This window comes from Thermobia domestica, chromosome 5 (genome assembly GCF_964235325.1).
Source record: "Thermobia domestica chromosome 5, izTheDome1.hap1.1, whole genome shotgun sequence".
Taxonomy (NCBI): Eukaryota; Metazoa; Arthropoda; class Insecta; order Zygentoma; family Lepismatidae; genus Thermobia; species Thermobia domestica.
This window is the reverse complement of record NC_137458.1, coordinates 54,314,135-54,336,220: the sequence shown is the minus strand read 5'-3', so window position 1 is coordinate 54,336,220 and position 22,086 is coordinate 54,314,135. Positions and strand designations below refer to the sequence as shown.

The 22,086-nt window shown below is 34.3% G+C and overlaps 2 protein-coding genes across 2 annotated transcripts in view; both read left to right on the top strand.

Moving 5' to 3' along the window:
* LOC145685081 (uncharacterized) overlaps nucleotides 1-5,687 on the top strand; it is a 204,710-nt gene extending 199,023 nt beyond the window's left edge. Inside the window, exon 7 of the mRNA XM_081757426.1 lies at nucleotides 5,483-5,687. Within this exon, the coding sequence (XP_081613552.1) occupies nucleotides 5,483-5,687 (205 nt within the window). The remainder of the gene's footprint in view (nucleotides 1-5,482) is intronic.
* A 13,791-nt stretch (nucleotides 5,688-19,478) lies between these two features.
* Nucleotides 19,479-22,086, top strand: part of LOC145685919 (uncharacterized) — a 203,004-nt gene continuing 200,396 nt past the window's right edge. Inside the window, exon 1 of the mRNA XM_081758687.1 lies at nucleotides 19,479-19,599. Coding sequence (XP_081614813.1) covers nucleotides 19,586-19,599 — 14 coding nt within the window. The 5' untranslated portion in view covers nucleotides 19,479-19,585. The remainder of the gene's footprint in view (nucleotides 19,600-22,086) is intronic.

Here is a 22,086-nt window from a genome sequence, read left to right as displayed (position 1 = left end):
TCATTCGAAATGAGATTTTGAGAACAAAGAAGGAAAAACCAGTATCAAAAACAGATTTCTCTGTGAGCTCCACACCCAGCTACTAACTCCCTGGCTGAAGCGGAGGCGGAACTTGCCAACAATCCAACGGTCCATTAGGACAATGATAACCAACGTTCTGCGCCTTCCAGAAGAGGTCCCTGCTATTCCCCGGCAAGAAAACAAAAGGACAATATGCAAGATTTGTCCTTTTCAAAAAAGACGCATCACTGCAAACTATTGTGATCAATGCCGACAACCGTTTTGCGCCGAGCATCGAGGTATAGTGTGTGTCGTATGCACGGAAGAAAGTTAAATTTCAAATGTAGACTTTGCGTACTGTGTTTCCAAGTTATATCACTAATTTATGTCTAAGACTTAGTACCATTACTCTAGTTAATAATTTTGAGCAAATTACGCATAATTTGTAAAGTTAAACATATATTTAGTTTATATATATTTTCATTTACATTTTCCTTTATCATTATGTAATACTTTTTTATATTGAATTATTTGTACAATATATTCTTTTACTTAGGTCATATAGCAACGGTATATTATTGAGTACTAAATAAACTTTCAGAATATGTATAAAATATTTAGTTTTTTTTTCATAACCTTATCCAAATTCGACTTTATAATATAGTCGTAATATTTACTAATGCTTGCCAATAGTGCTTCTCTTAACATGCTTGCCATTCTAGGGTTAAAATAACTATACAAAACTTCCAGATGCCATTCGGGAAACTTCCAAAACTTTTAGAACGAAGAAACGCAATTCTCTGAAAGCTAAAATTAAGGAAACTTGAAGAGAATAGTAAAAATGAAAATATCCGGGACATGTATAATGTGATCAGCGAATTTAAGAAAGGCTATCAAGCTCGTGCTTATATATTAAAGAAATCGGACTGTACAGTTCTCACTGATACGGATAGCATCTTAAATAGGTGGAACGATTTCTTTGACGATTTGCTTAACAAGCAACCAAAAACTAGTGTGTGTGGAGAAAAGGAGATACACACCGCAGAGCCGAATACTCCAGAACCCAACCGAATAGAAGTAGAAACCACTATAAAGAAATTAAAGAAACACAAAACTCCGGGTGTAGATAAAATTCCGGCTGAGCTAATTTTAGCTGGAGGCGAAAAATTGTGGAACAAGATACACAAACGCGTTTTCCTTATCTGGAACAAGGAAGAATTGCCACAAGATTGGAAAGATTCAATCATTGTTCCAATTCACAAGAAAGACGACAAAACTGACTGTAATAATTATCTAGGTATTTCTCTTTTGTCAACATCCTATAACATCCTTTCAAATATTCTATTAGCAACATTGACCCCATACGCAGATGAAATTATTGGAGATTTTCAGAGCGGATTTATACGAAATCGATCAACAATCGACCAAATATTTACCATTCGCCAAATACTCGAAAAAAGTGTGAATACAATATCCCGGTACATCAACTATTTATTGATTTTAGAAAGGCTTACGACTCGGTTAGGGGAGAAAGATTATACAACGTTCTTACAGAACTTGGAATAATGAGAAAGCTAATTAGATTAAATAAGATATGTTTAAATCAATTCCAAAGTAAAGTCAGGGTAGGACATTTTTTGTCCACGAGCTTTCACGTCGAAAATGGCCTTAAACAAGGAGATGCGTTGTCGCCATTATTATTTAACGTCGTTCTGGAATACGCTATAAGGAAAATCAAAGATAGCAACGAGGGCCTACACTTGAACGGTATTCACCAGGTTATGGCATATGCTGATGATGTAAATTTAATAGGGGATGATAGGAGAACAATAGAAAGAAATGCAGATATCTTATTAAACGCTTGCAGGGACATGGGTTTAGAAGTAAATGCAGAAAAAACTAAATACATGGAAGTTCGTTGGGACCGCAATACAGCAAATTATAGATGCGTTAAAATATTAAATGATACCTTTGATAAAGTGGATAGTTTCAAATATCTAGGATCAGTATTAACAGAGGAAAATCATATCCACGAATAAATTAAATGTCGACTAAAAGCAGGGAATTCGTGTTACTATTCGGTTCGAAATCTCTTGTCGTCGCGGATTCTGTCGAGGAATTAGAAGCTTAAAATATATAAATCGATAGTCATGCCTGTTGTTCTATATGGATGTTGTTCTATATGGTCGCTTACACTGAGAGAAGAACATAGACTGAAAGTATTTGAGAACAAGATCCTCAGACGAATATTCGGACCCAAGAGGAACGGGAATGGGGAATGGCGGAAACTTCACAACGAGGAACTACATAATTTATACGGTTTACCCAACATCGTTAGGGTCGTCAAGTCTTGGAGGCTTAGATGGGTAGGTCATGTAGCTAGAATGGAAGAAAGTAGAAACGGTTTTAAAGCCTTAACTGGAAGACCAATCGGAAAACTACCATTAAGAAGACCTAAGCGCAGATGGGAGGACAATATTCAGATGGATCTTGCAGAGATAGGAATACAAAGTAGAAACTGGATGTAGTTTGCTAATGATAGAAGTCAGTGGAGAGCTTTCTTGTACGTGGCGTTGAACCTCCGGGTTCCATAGGCCATAGAGTTAATTAATTAGAGTTAGTTATTGGATATGGATTAAACCATAACTAATTAGATATGATATGAGCGTAACACAGCGACACATATGCTGCTGCTCGCTAATTAATACTATTCCTTTTCATGGAAACTGGTGATTGAGCAATCTTGGGCACTACGTTACTATGACGACAAGAGATACGTGTTTATCTCTCACATAATTTAAAACAGACTATGTATGCATACTATGTATCAATCATTCATCATTTCGAATTTTCTATTACCAGCTTGCATTGTTGAATCAATATTTTAGTTGTACGAAAAAATTCTACAAGTCACATCTGTGCGAGATAAATGGTGACTATTTTTCATATTTGCTATTGGCTTTTGAAATGAAATTTCAAGTCCCTCTCATAATATATAGCAAAACATCATATAGACGTCTTCATACATAGGATTATATATGATATAATCCTATTACTTCAAGCAGGAAAAGTTACAAGAAGTTATCCCTGGAACAGCAAATATAGTAAAAAGACTAAATCGATGAACATTGGAAGAAAGCAGTCTGAACTGGGAATCTAATTTCTAACTTTCGCCTTCCAATGCTATAAATATTGAACATAGTCGTCCCAAAGAGCGGTTTCATCCCGACCGACTGATACCTACAGCAAGGAATGAAGAAAGTGTTAATCCTGTATGGGGATACTTTCCATATGACCAAGTTTTTAATTTATTCGAATAATTGTCGTGCTAGTCAAAAAGGTATACCATTAGTAAAGCGAATTTCTGGCAGTAACTTTTTGCTACAACATGTAATGCCCCTCGATCTCGGTCCGATAGGACTCAACACTGAATTTTTAAAATTAAAAAAAAAAGGAATCCTTACCCCACAAAACCAGAGGCTCGTATCCACTAAGGTTACCGCAAGCAGCCGTGAAATTTTCCAGAAAACAAGACTTAATATTATACAGTTTTTAAAAGTGTTATGGCAAATCAGAGCTAAATTTTCATCTGATAACAATTTATTAACAATAATTCAAAAGTCAAAACAGCTGAATAAATAATTTGAATTAAAGATTGAATTGAATATGTATGCAGTGATAATTTCCTTCAATTCAGCAATCTACCTTACAATAATTAATATTTAATTCAAGATACAATATACAACACCTTTAACAGATCGATTGTCCAATTTAATCAAGAATTTTAACGATTTGACAACTTACTAATTTATGAACGATGTAGCAACAAATGACGTAAGGTAGTATTTTCGGAACTAATTACTTAATAGAAACGAGGCAGGAATAAACCGCATACGCTAATAACTTAATTAATGATTACGTAATTAGTTGAATACATTAGTCTTTCTTAAAGCTTGTCTTGCAATTTCTGGAATTTTACTTTCTTTCAAAATACAGAAACAGATCCGAGTTCGATTTCTTTTAACAAATTAGACTGATCAACCAAATGGAGCAAATAACACAACCGAACACATACATTAACTGTCACAAAGACACAGAAAGGATAGAAAAGGAAGTTAACAAAACTGGTTTCTTACCTTTAATTATCCGCAATCTGCTCACCCTCCTATTTCCTTCTCTGTCTGTGCCCAATATTAATAAATTCAGGAAAGAAATACAGAACCAACAACCAACAAACAACGACAGGTTCCTTCCACAAAATCCCTCCTGGACTCGGCCATTCAACAAATACTCGAAGCAAAAGCGAACGACAGCTACTCGCAGCAACACCCAGCAGAAGCAGCGACAGGTCACAACTGACCTCCCACTACCTACGGAGCCACGAGGCAGGGAAGAAAAGCGTTGTTGCCACATCGTCATAACTACAACCTCTTATTACTTCAATTCACATAATCCAATATTATTTCTGTTCACAACATACATTATTTAATTATTTCTTCTTTCTTTTCATGTCCATAATAAGTATTTTATTTAACAATTTTTATTCATTTATATTCAACTTGATTACGTTAAATAGACTCGTCCATTTTTCTGGGGGGGTGTTTCCTAAGCCGTCCAACCAGAGCAGAAGTATGTCCCAAGGAACGTCATCCAGTGGCGGCTCGAAGGGAAGTCACATCAATGGCGGCTCCAAAGTATGAACCCTTACAAACAGGATTACCATCCCAAAGTGTCTTCTGACCAATGCAGGTAGTATCTACATTTGAAACAAGAGCTTTATAATGTCGAATATTCGATTAAATAATTAGCACAGGAAACTGATTTCTTACCCATCGTGCTCTTGTTAGATCAAGTTGACAAGAGTCTGTACATAGATGCCAGCCAATACTGAAAGCCTTTGAAACATTATTGACGGCTACTGTAGTCGCCCTGAATAATTTCTCAAGAGCTAGGTAAATTAATCAGGTAAATTCCTAGAATTTCTAAAGCTCTTATCAAGACTAAGGTTCGTAATTCCAATGAACGTAAATATACACATTAAAATTGCCTCAGTAGAAACACGATCATGTATTTAAATATATTTTATGAGCAATGGTGCTTATTTAATAGAGCAAGTCTAACAAAGTGGTTTTTGTATGGATACTTATTTTTCCTTAAAATTCGGAAAATTTAATAGTGTACTCAGATTTCTGACAATAGCCGTATATATCAGAGAAATCACCATTGTACGCTTTGTCTTTTCGATGAAAGAAGTATACAGTTTATCAAAAATTACATAACAAACTTAACACTTAGAAAGACGTAGCCTCTTATTATTTCTTTATGATTAACATACACATCAAATTGGAGAAAATATGTTCAAATACACGTTTATAACATTTAAGATAAACCAAAACTTTCCATAGTGCTGCATAATAATAAATGTTTAGCTTCTGTAGTGTATTTCAACATAGTAATACAATTTTTTCATTTAATTTTCAAGGAAACTAGGAAAGTTGTCAACGAGGAAAATGAATGACAAGGTGAATTTTATCGAAGCCGTCGCCAGCTTGAATGTTTCTAACTTCAAAGAAATCATTGAATATAAACATTACGACATTAATTTAAACATGTCGTTAAGTAACATTCAAAAGCAAGTGAGTAAATACGGAAGTAAATATTATCGTTATACACTTACACGGTCATAATTAATAACCTAATTAAATTAATTATTAAGTAGTTTATATCAAGACCTGTATCTACAGTGCAGACAAGAAATTGAAATATCTCAAAGAAATTAAATGGAAACCCGTTTTGAATGTTATTGTCTTCATATATACAGGGTGTTAATGAACTATACCGACAAATTTAAGAGGTGATTCCTTCTATCAAAATAAGATAAAATGTTCAAATTGACCTATAGGGAAAAGTGCATAGTTTCAGAGCTAGGGCTGTTCAAAATCGCAAAAAAGCGAAATTTCAAGAGGCCTTATTTTGAATTCGAGAAACTGTGGATGGTGGTCCTTATCAGCGTAAACAAAGTCACGCATAAGCAGCAATCGTAAAATCCATATTTCATTAATGTTCATGGATGTACAGAGTATTCCATACATGGTGAAATTCCCAGACATCCCATCAGCCGCTTTGGCGCGATGTCGGAAGTGTTAAGAATAGTCAGCTGCACATCTCTCGTACGCGGGAGAACGCACACTGTAATGTTTTTTCCACGCTTAGAAGTGAAGAAAACGTTCCATATACCGTGACGAAATACATCGCATCACATGTTGTTCCGAACACAAAAACATGGAGCTACTTGTTTGTAACACTTCTGACTTACCTCCGAAGCCCTGCATGTCTATTGTTGTCAAGGCTTACTCCCAGCGTACCTTGGACACTCCTTTAAATCAGGTTATATCTAAAAACCCTATTGAGACCATATCTGAAAATTACACCCTGTAGGGAATGCCCTGTACACTTAGTAACAATTGACGAAATATGCTCTTTTGGATTGTGTATGCGTGGCTTCCTTTACACTGATAAGGACCAACATGCACAGTTTCTAGAATTCGAAATAGGGTATGTTGAAATTTTGCTTTCTCGCTATTTTGGACAGCTCTAGCTCTGAAACTATATATATATATATATATATATATATATATATATATATATATATATATATATATATATATATATATATATATCGCGAGAAAGAAATAGACAGACAGATAGAGAGAGTGTTTCAAAACAACACCGACAACCTTTGAGTGCTGATTGGTGACACTAAGATAAGTCAAAAACAATAGACCTACGTTTGTGCACGAATGCTTCTTTTCGAAATTATAGGCTGCCGAAAACTTGAAAAAATGAAATTTAAAATTCCATACCTCCAAAACTAGGAGAGCATCTGAAACATGGACATTTAAATAGGACACATAATAGTTCCTATGTGAAGTCTTGAGCCGAATACGGAGGTCCCTTAGTATTAGAGCTGTCGACCAATAAAGTTATTTTTTTCATGTTTTCTTCAGCGTATAACCTCGAAAGGAAGCATTTGTGTACACAGGTTGGTCTATACTTTCGTGTTATCTTGGTGTCAGGAATCATCTTCCAAGCTATGTCGGTGTTGGTTAGAAACACCCTGAATAATTTTTAGTATATATTGAAGGAACTTGAGTCACATGGTACTTTGATAAATTTTGTTAATATGTTTCTGGTTAGTTTGCAATTGACGAAATGATGTTGGTCCAAAGTGTTGCAGGTTCCTTGCATAAGATTCTGAATGAGGATATCAATGTAATAGCATTTTTTTACATATGCTTTGGAACGTAGACAAAAACGCTGACACACAATTACATATTTCAAACAATGGCAGCTGTTGGTACAATTTGATCTGCTTTTATAAATAGCATAAACATTATAAAATAATGAATTTCTTAATCCATTTAAGCTCTACATTTCAAATCAAAATGCTAAATTATCATTAAGTATAGTAGTTCGAATATCGTGATTTAATAATAATTATATGATGGAATCTCTTTGAACCGGTTTTTGTACATTAGTAGGTACAGTATCATTTACTATATAATGGATAAATGGGAAACCTACTATTTTGTTTAAATTATTTAGCTATTTTAAGTTGATATATATTTTCGCTCCTTTGAAAAAGAAACGTCTTATCTCTTCTATCAGCAGAGGGGTGGCAGGTAAGAAATTGAGTGTAAAAATATAATCTATCACTAAAAACTTGACCATTTTCTTTGCGTACTCTCTGTCAGGTAAGTAAATCTACATCTCTTTTCTGAGTCTGTCATTTCTGCTTTCTACCCGTGAGGAATATGACAATCAAATCAATCGGAAATATAGTGAAGGCTAAGAAGAAATGTCTAATCTGAATAAGATATTAAACAAGGGAACAAACTGTGAATACGAACAGTGCATGGTCTAAATAAAATACGGCACCGGAAGAAAAATCCAATTACAGCTGGTAAGGGAAGGAAAAAGAGTAAACATTACCGAAGTGGGAACATAAAATACAAATGCAAACAAAATGCCAATCACCAAACACTTACTAAGCAGCGATCGTGGTGTAATGATTAAGACGCTAGATTATACATCCAAGGGACATCCGTTCGAATGGAATCCAAGATTTAAAAAAATATTTGTTAATAATGCATACAACACATAAGAGGTGGTAAAAGAGAGCGTATTACCGGTTTAAAATGTTAATTGAAAACGTGGTAAAAAAAATCCAGTGACATTTATTAGAGAAGTGAAACAATGAAAAGGAAAAGGAGGTATAACTAATCAGGGGTATGTAGAAAATTTCGGAAATGTGTCTCTACAATAGGCGAATTTCTTGAGAGAGAGAGAGAGAGAGAGACTCTCGGAATTGAGAGTGGGATATGTCCCATCAACCGAGGAAATAACAAATAGACGCGTACATAATAAAGATGTCTAATACAATCAGCTCTAATACATGAAAACGATTATTGCAAGCATTCTAGTAAACTATCCGTTCGTATAAGGTTCCAAGATCCGAACCACATTCCATTCATATCCCGAATGCCAAAAAATTGTGATTTACACAACTCTCCCTCTCCCCAAAAATGTGCTGTGTAACGAATTACAAATTTTGGAATCAGGGGGCATATTGAGTCCACAATATGAACCCCTTCAGTGTGGGTGGCGAGTTAACTCGTGTCTTCAAAACGCACCTGCTGTGCGGATGGCGTATATATACGCTTTCATTTTGCTTTGGCTATTTTGTATTGCGTATGGCGAATATACTTGCCCATAGTATGAGTAATGTTATTCCGACAATATTTAGCGAGTTTGCGCTCACCTAGGATCCCCAAGAGACCACAGAAAAATTGGGCTTGATCTGGTGAGACATTCAAAATTTTGTGTAACCTAACCAAATGTTGATGATGATGATAATAATAATAACCATAAATACGACAATGACAAGTTATAGTAGCTAATTAGAAGCAACAAAGATCATAATGCCGAAAATGTAATTGTGATTGCTTGAAAAGTTTAAAAGTTATTAAAAGGTAACAAATTCCGAAGTTCTAAAAAAAAACTACAATTTTTTACAGCGGTTCGCATCTGAAAATTACGCACTGAAGGGGATAAGCTATGTAAAGACAAACTAACAAATTCCTATTTAGGTATTTTATCATGCAACTAGTTTCATCCTACTGTATGTAACAGTATTGTTCATACACGTTGAATTATTACTGAAACAAAAATTTATTCTAACTAAATAACAATACAGGGCTCTCCAAGTGGTAAAGTAACCTTAACAAATCCAGGACAGGGAATATTAAACATACATTCTTTCCTAATAACATTTAAACGAGAAAAATAAAATAATCAATTTCTAGTCATCTGGGAAGACTTGTCTCTTCCGGACACCTCCCACATTCTTCATTCCACCAATTTACTCACCTCTCACTATCACCGTCTTCTTTGGCCTAGCCGGCATAAGCGTGGGACGTAAAACTTAAGTATTTCATTTCATTTTTTCAATTGTGTTTATTGTTGAGATAACGTTGTAATTCCCACGGATAGAATCAACACATTAGAGTTGATTTGATTTTGAGTTTAAAGTCCTGTTCAGCAGAGACGCTATATGAGACTGAGACCTACAGATTAACGTTGAATTCAAACCACATTGGGAATCGAACCTGGGACTTCCACGCCAAATGAACACTTTTTAACTGAAACGGTTCCTTAAATTACTTTTTCGATGACCTAGAGACAATTTAGGGTCCACTAAAATACTGACTAACATACAATGCAAGAACATTACAGAAACGATAACATATTATACAGTAATTTCGCCGTACAAATTCAAAGGTACGCTAATAATAATAATAATAATAATAATAATAATAATAATAATAATACAAGAAACAATAGTAATAAAAGTAACAACAACAATAATAATAAATATTCAGCTTAAAACTATATTGTCACTTAAACGAACATCTTGGTTGTCTTTGTGCAGTGGACATTGGTTCGAGTCCATTGGGAACTATTGAACACAGTGTTTTTAGCATTGTTTAGCCATAGTTATAAGTTCGGTCGTTAGGAGCTCAGCTGTTCCTTTTATTCTTTCGTAGCAATTTGTATTGATAACGTTTATAGGTTGGCCAGAAAGTAATGATTAAAAAGTCGGACACCTTCACAAAGTCAGACCTTATTAATTTATAAACCTTTTCCTCACATATGATAGTTCATTAATTTTGTTCAGGCATCTTTGGCTCAAGCAAGCTGTGAAAGCTACATTCACAAATAGCTACATTCACATGCTAATTCTTACTTTATTGATAGTTCTATCTTTTTCGAGCGGCATTAAATAGACTCTTGTCTTCCGAAAAATTCTTTAAATATGTCACTGCGAGTTCCATTCTCATTTATCTTTATTCAAAGTTGAAACAAACTTGAAGTTCGGACTTAATTGTATAGATATTAAGTCGGTTGCGATTTTTGTCCAAGCAGGATTCATTAATGAAAATTACCGTTCGCAGTAAGCATTACTACTTGGTATGGAAATAATATATGCACCGGCTTTCTTCATATTATCAAAACTTCTTCGCTGGGTGTTTTGAGAAGTGTTGCCAATCAAATGTTTTTCTAACAAAGTTTGGAACTCTAAACGTTCCTTAGTTTACAACTTCAAAAATGTAACTAACTAACTAACTAACTCAATGACCTATGGAACCCGGAGGTTCAATGCCGCGTTCACAAAAGCTCTCCACTGACTTCTATCCTTAGCTAACTGCATCCAGTTTCTACTCTGTATTCCAATCTCTGCGACATCCATCTTAATATTGTCCTCCCATCTGCGCCTAGGTCTTCCTAATGGTCGTTTTCCGATTGGTCTTCCACTCAAGACTTTGAAAGCGTCTCTACTTTCTTCCATTCTAGCTACATGACCCGCCCACCTAAGTCTCCTAGACTTAACGACCCTAACAATGTTGGGTAGACCATATAAATTATGTAGTTCCTCGTTATGAAGTTTCCGCCATTCCCCATTCCCGTTCCTCTTGGGTCCAAATATGTACTGATAATATCAGTACGCTTCAAAAATGTACTGATAATAATGTGCAAATTCTTAAATGTCTGATAGTAGTGCCATCGAACCTACAGAGTAATGAAAGTTAAATATTTATCATGAGATAACCCAAAATAGGACAATTGAGCGTCCGGTTCGACTACTAAGCCGAATACGGGCCAAACCTCCAAAAGCCGGCCGAAAGCACTGCATCTGGCCACCCTATATGTTTAGTACTTGTATTACTTTTGCCTTTCGGTATTGCTTTTATTCTTCTCTTCATTTCGAATGAGAAGAATATCCGAAATAATATTATCATAATACATCTTACTGTGGATGTGAACGGCATTTGCAATTAGTAAAGAACAAAAATATGACTCGTACTCATGGTCATTAAAGTACCAATACCACAATTCTTATACCCATCGACTGCGATTGCTGAGTTAAATAAGATATAATTTATTCAATTTATATTGTGCTCCCATTATAGCAAGTTTATACTGATGTTTTTCTTCGCTTATAGAGACGTTGAAAATGTGGAAATAATTTTGATCCTAGGCGATTACTGACAAGGATACGAGTAAATAACGTTCTTTAACATAGTGTGAATATTGGGTGCATGTCTTCATTCGTCTTTCTCTTTTCATGTCTTTCTTGACACTTCTTTATCATATTTTTGTTTCTATGTTTCTCTCTCTATCCATCTTTAGCTCTTACGGATTATTTCTTTCTTTTATACACATTCTCCCTTCTCGCGCCTGTAATGTGCCAGAGCTTTACCCGGATCCCTTTGCAAAACCTATTGACCCAGGCCTACCCTAAACATAAGCATCCCTTTCTATATTTTCAACTTCTGAAAATAAGGAAAGAAAAACATCTGTATAAACTTCCTATAATGGGAACAGTATAAAAATTGAATAAATTATATCTTATTCAACATAAAAGTCGTAGTCGAGATGCTTAAGGTGTGTTGTCTGAACCAGCTTTGGGGCTGCAACGGGAGTTCCTTAGAGCTATGCGGTCTTGTGCCGAAGAAGAAAGATGATGTAGGATTTTGAGTTGAACGTCCCGTTCAGCAGCGAGGCTATATGAGACGTGAACCTACTGATTAACGTGGAATCCGAACCACATGAGCTCCCGCCGGGAATTGAACCCAGGGAAGGAGAAATAATATGGAAAGACAAAAAATAAAGAGAAAAGAACAAAATATTTTTATTATTATGTATTAAAGTGTCATTCGTGATGATCTAATTAGCTTGAGTAACGAATTGTGTGTTGTATTAATGTTGGGATGAGAATTATAAAAATACTTAGGGTTGGTAACTTGTGAAAATGGACCGGAAGTTAGTTTACAAAACTACTTGTTTCTTATGTCATGTAGTTCTTTGGTTGATAAGTTAGTTCGACTGAGGATACCCACGATGGTCAGGAAGAACAAGAAAAAATGAGCGAGTTTTTTTTTTTGCGACGTTGATTTCTGACCGCGTGATTGGTTTTGAGTTACGTTGAGAATTAGATCGTTCAAGTGGCCTTTATTTCCTCATCATTTTGTTGGTTTCATTATTAGAATCAGTAGCCGTGATGCATTTTGTAATTGAATCGCGATTTTTGTTGGAAAGAAAATTTTGCTGTCAGTCTGTTTTGCGACGTGGACAACAGTTTGGGTGGAACGAAGGTAAGGGATATTTATTGTAGCTTCTTGTAGTGCCCTTTTTCCTTTCTTTTGTTAGTATTAAAGCAGCTTTCATTAACATATTGGATGACTGTTTAATGAGCTTTAGTTACCTTAAATCAACTTGGTAAAATTTTAACCATCTGTCGCGGTTCTGTTTGACCACGTACACTGATAGTTTGAAAGTTGCTTTAGAGTTGTATTCTTGTGATAATGTGCTTCCTTTGAAGTTCATTTACATAGTAATTTGTTATTTTTGCCTCATTTTCGCGATTATTTTTTCGCATTGGTTTCAGTTCAGTTACGTTTTATTTTGCTAATTATAACTGGCTCATTTTCCGGTTTAGATGCCATTATAGTTTATGGTAAACTAGTGTAAGGAAGAACGTAACATTATTGAAGGGCATTTTATATTTAGGAGTATTACTGAAACAAAAAAACACTCGATACGCTAATTTATTAGGCTTTGAAGATTGGAAGGTCCAACCGTTAAAACTGTCTGTGGTTTAAGTTAGTAGTTCAAGGTAGTATTAAAGCAGCTTTTATTAACATATTAGATGCCTGTTTAATGAGCTTTAGTTACCTTAAATCAACTTGTTAAAATTTTCAACCATCTGTCGCGTTTCGATTTGACCACGTGCATTAATAGTTTGATACTTGCTTTCGAGTTGTATTCTTGTGATAATTTGCTTCCTTTGAAGTTAATTTACGTAGTAATTTGTTATTTTTACCTCATTTTTGCGATTATTCTTTTGCATTGGTTTCAGATCAGTTACGTTTTCTTTTGCTAATTATAACTGGCTCATTTTCCGGTTAGATTTCTTTATAGTTTAGGGTGAACTAGTGTAAGGGAGAAACGTAACATTATTGAAGGGTATTTTATATTTAGGAGTGTTACTGAGACCAAAAACTAGTCGATACGCTAATTTGTTAGGGTGTGAAGATTGGAAGGTCAAACCGTTAAAACTGTCTGTGGTTCATGTTGTATAGTTAAAGTAGCATGATTTATCATTTTCAACCATAATTGGGAAAATTTGATTTTTGATAAAAAATCTTTGCTTTGTACACTCATCTACAAAACTTTTGGATCCAGTTTTTTCGTCTTCTGTAGCTTATACACGATGTTTCAAAACAACACCGACTACGTTTGGGAGGTGATTCCTAATACCAAGGTAAGACGAAAAGCATAGACCATTCTCGGTGCACAAATGTGTACTTTCGGAGTTATATCCTGCCGAAAACATAAAAAAAACTTCTACGGTCCATAGCTCCAATACCATGGACCCTACTGCAGTCGGTTAAGACTTAATTTGGAAACTAGTATGTGCCTTATCCAAATACCCATGTTTCAGAATTTTGCGGTACTTCCGCAAATATTTTATAGTTGTGGTTGTTGAGTATTTCAAGTTATATGCCCGTAGCCAAACTGCCTCTTTAAAAATTGTTGCGTGAGTACATTAAGATTCTGAAGCATGTATTTTTGGTGCTTCCAATCCAGCATCGCCAAACACATCGGCAACGAAGACGCTAGCACCTTTATCAAGATTTGCAGGGGCGCCGTCATGTTGAGAGCACATATTATGTTGAGTTTCCAGTAGTACGTTCCATAAGAGTTCCGGCAGCACATCACCCAGAAACACACGATACATAGGAACGCGCGAAGGATGGGGAATACTACTTTATTGCTACACCGATATGTCACACACGGAAATCCACACAGTTGTTTCAACACGAACAACTAAATGGAACACTACAATACAGTACTTGTACCTCTTGGCTCAATTCACATATTCAACCATACATCCCAGATTATTATTTCAAATTGGAACACGGAACACTGGCAGGCAAATCAAGATTGGGATACGCTCTCCTCGTACCAACAATCTTCCATAATTAACATCTAACCATACACGAAGTTCCCTTAGTGGAGCTCATGCGCAGACACCAACACGAAACTTTGTGAAACACTGTTTGGCAGTTCGGATTATAAACTATTCCTAAGAGCACTCAAGAGTATAGTACAGTAATTGCCAACACTGATTCACACCAATTGCTACGAAGCACTAAGTACAAACCATAATGTGCGTAACGTGATGCAAGGGAGCCGTGCGCTCCGGTACTAGAATGTTTAATGTCATGCTTTGAAACACGGCGAATGCGAATGTGTTTATGCCTTTGTTGCAGGTTCATAGTTTTGTTGAGAAAGCTTGGGGTTGTGTTCGAATGATCTGCATTCCTGGGCCTACCATACTGACTGCGGTTCCCCAAGGTTTTCTTTAGTCCCGCTAGGTGAATGACCGGATGGTACCTAAACTAACATCACCCTGCAACTACATTTACCCATGATTTCCTGAGGCATCGGACATAGATGAAAGTTAGTCAAAAAACTGCTCAACCTATTGCTACATCCTGCCGGTGGAATCCGATTTTCTTACGGTACTGACTCGCAAACGAGGGAATATGGATACTATTTACGAGAGTTTTTAAGCATTGACGAAGGTAGTCGGAGAAGCGAGAGGGCAGATTGTGTTATGGTAGGTAACACTTTACTCGCATTACTAATGTATTCCAGTACACCCTTCTTTTCTTTGGGTAATAAATATCCTGTTTTTCAAGGATCCTTGGGCCTATGCGTAAGTGCTACTGATCATACCTAACACCGAATTTAACGAAATGTCAAGTATACTTTCTTGTTTGTTTATATTTTTTGTTGTGTACCTTCTTCTCTCAACCGTTGTAAACAAAATTTTACACCATACTATATATATATATATATATATATATATATATATATATATATATATATATATATATATATATATATATATATAACAGCTATGGTAGATTTACAAGTCAAAATTACACATTTGGCTACATGACCTTTCAAGTTTGTTGTACAAAAATTGCTCCCTCCAATACTGGTATTTCTGCTATATAGCTGTTAGTTTGTTTAGTTATATTTATGCAAACATACCACCAGGTAGAGGTAGTATTATCTTCTGTATTCCATTTTGAGCAATGATAATTGAAAATTTCCATTTTTTGAGTTGTAACATTCTTTCACCGGGTATGCGATATGTAAAGTGAACTTAAGAGATGTGCGCAAATTCCGAGAGGTGATTAGTGACACGGAAAGAACAAAAAGTCCTCTTGTATACTGTCAAATTTTGCAGCGTGGACACTGTGAGCTTCTTTCTCTTCAGTTCCAATTGTAAAGACGGGCTTTTTCAATATTGATATAGAGAAAGTAGGTGATTGATACGTGTTTTTTTCACACAAGGGCGCCATTGAATTAGCACATAAATATTATACATGATACTCGGCAATCACACTACTCAATTTGAGTTAGGTTTGATGAAAATATCGTGAAGAGAATAACAAAATACAAAATGGATATTAAAGAAAAAAGTAATTTGCTAAGATTTCAAAAGTGCATTTAGGAAATTACTTATCGTGGTAGTCGTATATCACAAGAACTGGACGACAGTGTCTTTTTCAGACCTGCATAATGTTATTAGCTTCGTTCTGTATGCTGATGGATAAGAGCCATCTTACAACATAAAGAGATGTAAGCTTTAAACCGAAAGTTTATAATATATACACAATTAAAATTAAAAGTACTTGTTAGGTTGCTTTGCTCGAGCTGCATTGCTTTTATGTAACTCTTGTTTACGAAAAGGATAATTAAAATTTTCCAGAATTTGCCAGGTAGATTATGTGACGGGACCAAATGTAAGTAGTAATAGACAATACCATAAATAACAAAAATACTTGATCGCAATGTGTAATTAATGTAATTAACAAATACATATTTTTATGAATTATGTTGTCAATATTCAGAAATTTAGTATCTGGCCGTTCGAGAACACCTATTAAGAAATGACTATTTTTTGTATGAAAGCTAATATTAATGATTACATATTAATGTTTCCATATTCTTTCAATTTAGTAGCTTTAAGATGATACGATAGCCAATATATAGCAGTATTCCACTCCAGATTTAAATGTAATTTAATATAACATACATTATCAAAAGTTATCTTCCGTCATTGTGCTAGCAACTTTGAAACTCCTTTCCCAACTTTAGTGGTGAATTATATTGGTGAATTATATTATGCATTAGTATTTTATAGTTCAGCTTTGACTTCTTACTAAATGTTCATGATAGCCTTAGAGAAAGAATATTACTGATTCCAATTGGACATCTAGTATTTTGAGACGTCTTTAAGACGAACAAAATACGAAACCACACCGTATTCTCCGCTCTTCACACTCTTCGTACCTATATGTGGCTGATGTTCAATCAAAGAAAATATTTTAAATCAAAAATGGAAACTGATTCCCTAAAGTGATTCCCTAAACATTCGAAAAGCATGTTTTCTGCCATTAGAGAAAGATATACGTATGAACGTGTTATTATTTATCTGCTACATTTTGAGTTTTGTAGCCCAAATATTATGCAAATATATATCAAAAGTCCTGTATCATCACAAAAATATTTTAGACATCAGAAACGTATCCAAAGATTTCTACAGCAAACTTACACCACCCGCAACTTCATTAAGCTGATGGGAAATATCAACAGAGTAGTAGTGCTTACCATAGATTGAATAATACTAAAGGATGTATATCTACGTTTAGGATGTTCGATGTAATCATGCTATTCCTGATCAAATTATTTGAATGGTGTAACATTTACTAATTTATTGTACTCATGAAAATACTGTTTGAAATAACATACATCTATATAAGGTCATCCCGCACCGTTGGACTGCTATGTCATTAGCAGTAAGTCTTTGACTAACGTTTCAGGAGAAGGGTCCTATTGCAAATTGATCTGATGCCAAAAATGTCAGTTTTTCGAATGAATATCATTGGATTAGCATTGCTGTACCCAAAGATTAAGCACTCTAAAAATATTATAGTACTAAATTTCATTCTGTAATTCAGAACAAATCGTTCACCAAACAACTATAACGTTAACCGAATTATTAGTTCCACTTGGGTTAGAGATCTTACAAGTATTAGAAATGTTGATGTACTTTTTGCACATTACAACACTGGTATATATTTACCGAGATCGTTTATGAAAATAGAATGATGGACAATGTGAGTCTCACATGTGAAGAATTAAGTTATTTATTCTCTCCTGTCCTACGAAACTGTGAAAACTATAATTTATTGCTCATATGTATTATGCAAGCCAGTTGTCTTTCACGCTTCTTCATGACATTAATTGCATACATCGCTTGACCTCAGCACTTCCAAGTTCAGATTACGTAAGTAAACAGAATTAAATACTGACTTTGCATGTAGTGTTAGATTTTAATTATAGCTTATATTTTCTAAATTTTAGCTTAGGTGTAAACATTTACTTCACCCATATTTTCTTTATCGAAATTTGTTACAGATATCCATCCAAAATATTGTTTTGCTAATTAAACAATTGCACATTTATTGTACGCATTTAATATTGCATTACCCTGACTTGTTTATGTCTACGCTTTCTTTCCTAAGTTTTGGCACCGCACTTCTAACACTTCGTTTGTCACTGTTTACTTAGAATGTTATTCTCGTTTGGTTTTCAACGACTGTAGGTGGGACTGACCATACCTCCTATTCATTTCAAATATAATTGTTGCTTCTTTTAGCTTAACTGTAACTATTTCTTTATCCTTGTGAATAAACGAACATCTTAATTTGAAGTTGACATTGGCATTCATTGACGGAGATACTACTCCAATATATCTATTAAACTACCACTCTTTGGTTTGATAAGTAAGACTGTGCTGCATTAGATACGAAAATATGATGGTATTTTTTATTTATTTTTATTTTTATTTTATTTATTTAAAGAAGAAAATTAATATATTGGATGTATCCAATATATTAAAGAATATACATAAAAATACATAAACATATTAAATTATAAAATAACAGTATACAAAATATTAATGAAATAAAACAAAAGAATAAGAAAAATAATTGCTACAGTAATTAACAAGTAAATTTTCTACTTATAAGTGCTATTACTTCTCTAAAGGAAATCGGACTTCCTGATTCCCTTTATTGGTAGAGTTTAACGTACCCGGTATTCAGAGATGACAGGACTTCGGACTTCCAGAAGTCATGTCTATCTCACAGTGTCGGGTAACTTAATTCAGTGCACTTATTTCAATATTGCGAATTTATTTTTTTTGTATTTTTTATGCAAAGAATAAAAAGAAAATGGCTCACATAAGCAAATGCTTGTGTGTGAGCCTGATTCTCGTGTTTTATTTATTTATTATTGTTGAAGTTATTACTTCCTACCACCAATTGTACTTATATTTTTTTTGTTACGACATTTGCACTTCAAGTAGGAAAATATTAAAATTGTGTCTGCGAAACATAAAAATGTAGTTTTTATTTTGAAAATTTTGTTGTCCAAATAAGTTATAAAATATTGACTGATCATTGTTTATGCGAATCAACTGATAGTTGAATTACGTAATTTCGATAAATACTACATGGAAAATTCGGAAACACATTAAGTATTATTTTAAATAAATGAGATATCAATATTACAATAGAAATATTTTGATAATGGAATCAATATAAGTGATAATTGTTTATTTGTTCTTATTTGAAAATTATATTAACCTCGTTCTTCTCGATGTTATTGGAATCTTATGAAATTATAAAAGTATAGTTTTAATGTTGAGTTGGAAAATATTGCAATAACACATATTAATACAATTATGTTTTTTTATTATTATTAGGTGGCGAACGACCCGAAGAGCTCCATACTTCATATATATAAACAAACAGTGTATGATAAATTTCAAGTACGGACACCATACGGATTGTGCTATGCTATACACTCTGAATTAATGGATGTATACAGGTATTATCTTTTTATTGGACAATTTGTACCAAAGTATTATTTCTAAGAGAATAGTGATTAATTAATCGTTTTGAATAACCGGTTGATAATGCATTTTATAACATGATTTATATATTATCCAAAAAACATTTTTTTTAAATCCTGAATATGTGGTTAATTTTCTATCACGAGTAGCCATGTTATATGTTCTCGAAAATTTCTGTAGATTTTATTATCTAAGAAACTGTAAAACATTAAAAATTTGCTTTCCATACTTGGAACCAACTTTCTTATTTATCCAATAACTATCCTTAATATAATTTTATTAGTAATGGTAGGATCTCAGGTTTTAATAATGACGAATTGAAAATTGAACTGAACTTTGTCAATCAGATGGTTAGTATATAGGATTGATCATATCGAATGGTACATATAGTCTCATATACAGATCATAATCAAATCATGACTTAGGACTTCATTGTAGTTCTTCTGATCTACTTGAATTGTAAAAGGATGTAAAATGATGAAATGTCTTTCTATATATCACACATGATTTATCAATGGTATTCAAACGTTCGTAAAAAATCAATTTTTGATGTATTTAGATCGTTGTTTAAGACTCAACTTTCATAGTCATAGTTTGAGACTTATACCATCAAGCATATTTAGATCTTAATTTCCTTGAAGGATAATTCCTCGTTTTCCAATAATTGAGAACTATGTGAATACCTTAATAAATATACAAAATAACTTGTGTTTTCATGGATTAACTATTGCTTAAGTAATCATGGAATATATCTTTTGCATTTAGGCTGGAGAAATATTTATACATCCATTGTCATTTGATATTAAGTCCAAGTAGTTGACATGATCATGATACCTCAACAATATAAGCCATATTCCATAAATATGTATTATGATACAAAATATTTGTCGTGTAAGATATTCCATAAATAGAAAGGCTACCAATCCTACCCCAGGAGAAAGGTAAAATTTACCGATCAACCCGGACTATTTTCCAGAGTAGATTATTATTAGATAAGCTCAAAATAAGTATTCGCCGTATTACAGCTAAACACAACATATTTTAAAAATAAATTTATCGTCAAAGATTCATAATTGTTAGATTTAAGAACAAATTACCAGAATTAATTTGATCCCCTAACAAACTGTACAATATGTTTTATCGAACATTTTTCGACCATTATCTTGCAAAATTCTTTTATAAGCAAATGTTCTCAACTGTGATTCGTGTGATGTCACTCAGAGATAATTGCATCAATTTTGGTGTAAGAGTATGTAAGAGGAATAGAAAAGAACGTGTGGAAGCATTCGGAACGTTTCGCAAGAGTTCCGAGTCAGAAATAATGTCTCCTACTGTTCTGCAGAAGTATGCTCTGTCAATCAGATATTAATGGGACGGAACCTTTGCTCGCTGCTACTGCCAATGCAGAAGAAATTAAATAAAGCAGACTGTAGAGAGAATTGATAAGGTGAACAGAAAATGCGCAATGTCCGCCCTCAGTCCCACCACGCGAATGTCGAAATGCTAAATCTATCAATTACCCTTACCATTACTCAGTTTATCTCTTGTCCATTGGGTATGCATCACTAGTATGCCGAACGAAATGATATTAACAAAATATAAACGCAGAAATAAATCGATATCGAAGATGAAGCTCGAATTTGCAACTTGTACTTTCTGAACTGGTTAATTCAAAGCTGAGGCTTTCTCATTTATCAAGGTGCTAATTGATATGTAGTTAGGAAGTACAAACAGATCTGGACGAGCAGACGTGTACACAGTTTGTGCTGTCAGACTTGCAACTCGTGCTATAGAACTACTGCAATATAAACAAAAGAGCTCAGAGAACAGTATTGTTGTATAAGTGGATAGGTGAGTGCAAGGTCTGTAGTCTGAATATGCGACACCGGCTTACAACAACTGCTGTAGTAGATAAAAACGGTAACGTAGGGCTTTGGGACGTCGACTACTATGAGTCAGTTGTACATAGTACGCGTGTGTGGATCATTGTGTAGATCTGTTTCCGAGTAGGCAGTTGTAAGTGTAAGTTTTCCCAGTGATATAAGGGGGAAATAGGGTAGTTAAGACAGACTATATTTTCCCTAACAATTGAATAATGTTAAGAAAGTAATCTGTCAAAATAACAATAATTTCCACGCTGGGGAACTAACGTGACGATAAATGGCCGATTTTATATTTTAAAAAAATATGCCGAGCTCTAAAGGCTGGATGTACACGGTTAAAATTCCATGTCCATTTTATACGGCACATTCACTGGTAACCGAAAACGCCAATGATTCACCATGATGTTTGAGGACAGTCCGTAATATTTAAGGAAAATTCCTCCACTTTGCACATTTTTACGTCGACTGTGAAAGAGTGCGGTGAATTATTGTCGTCTTTGGTTGTCAGTGAGTGAACTACAAATGGCCAATAAATGTTTAATAGTGTACAGAAACGAAACGTGGCATGAAGATGTCACA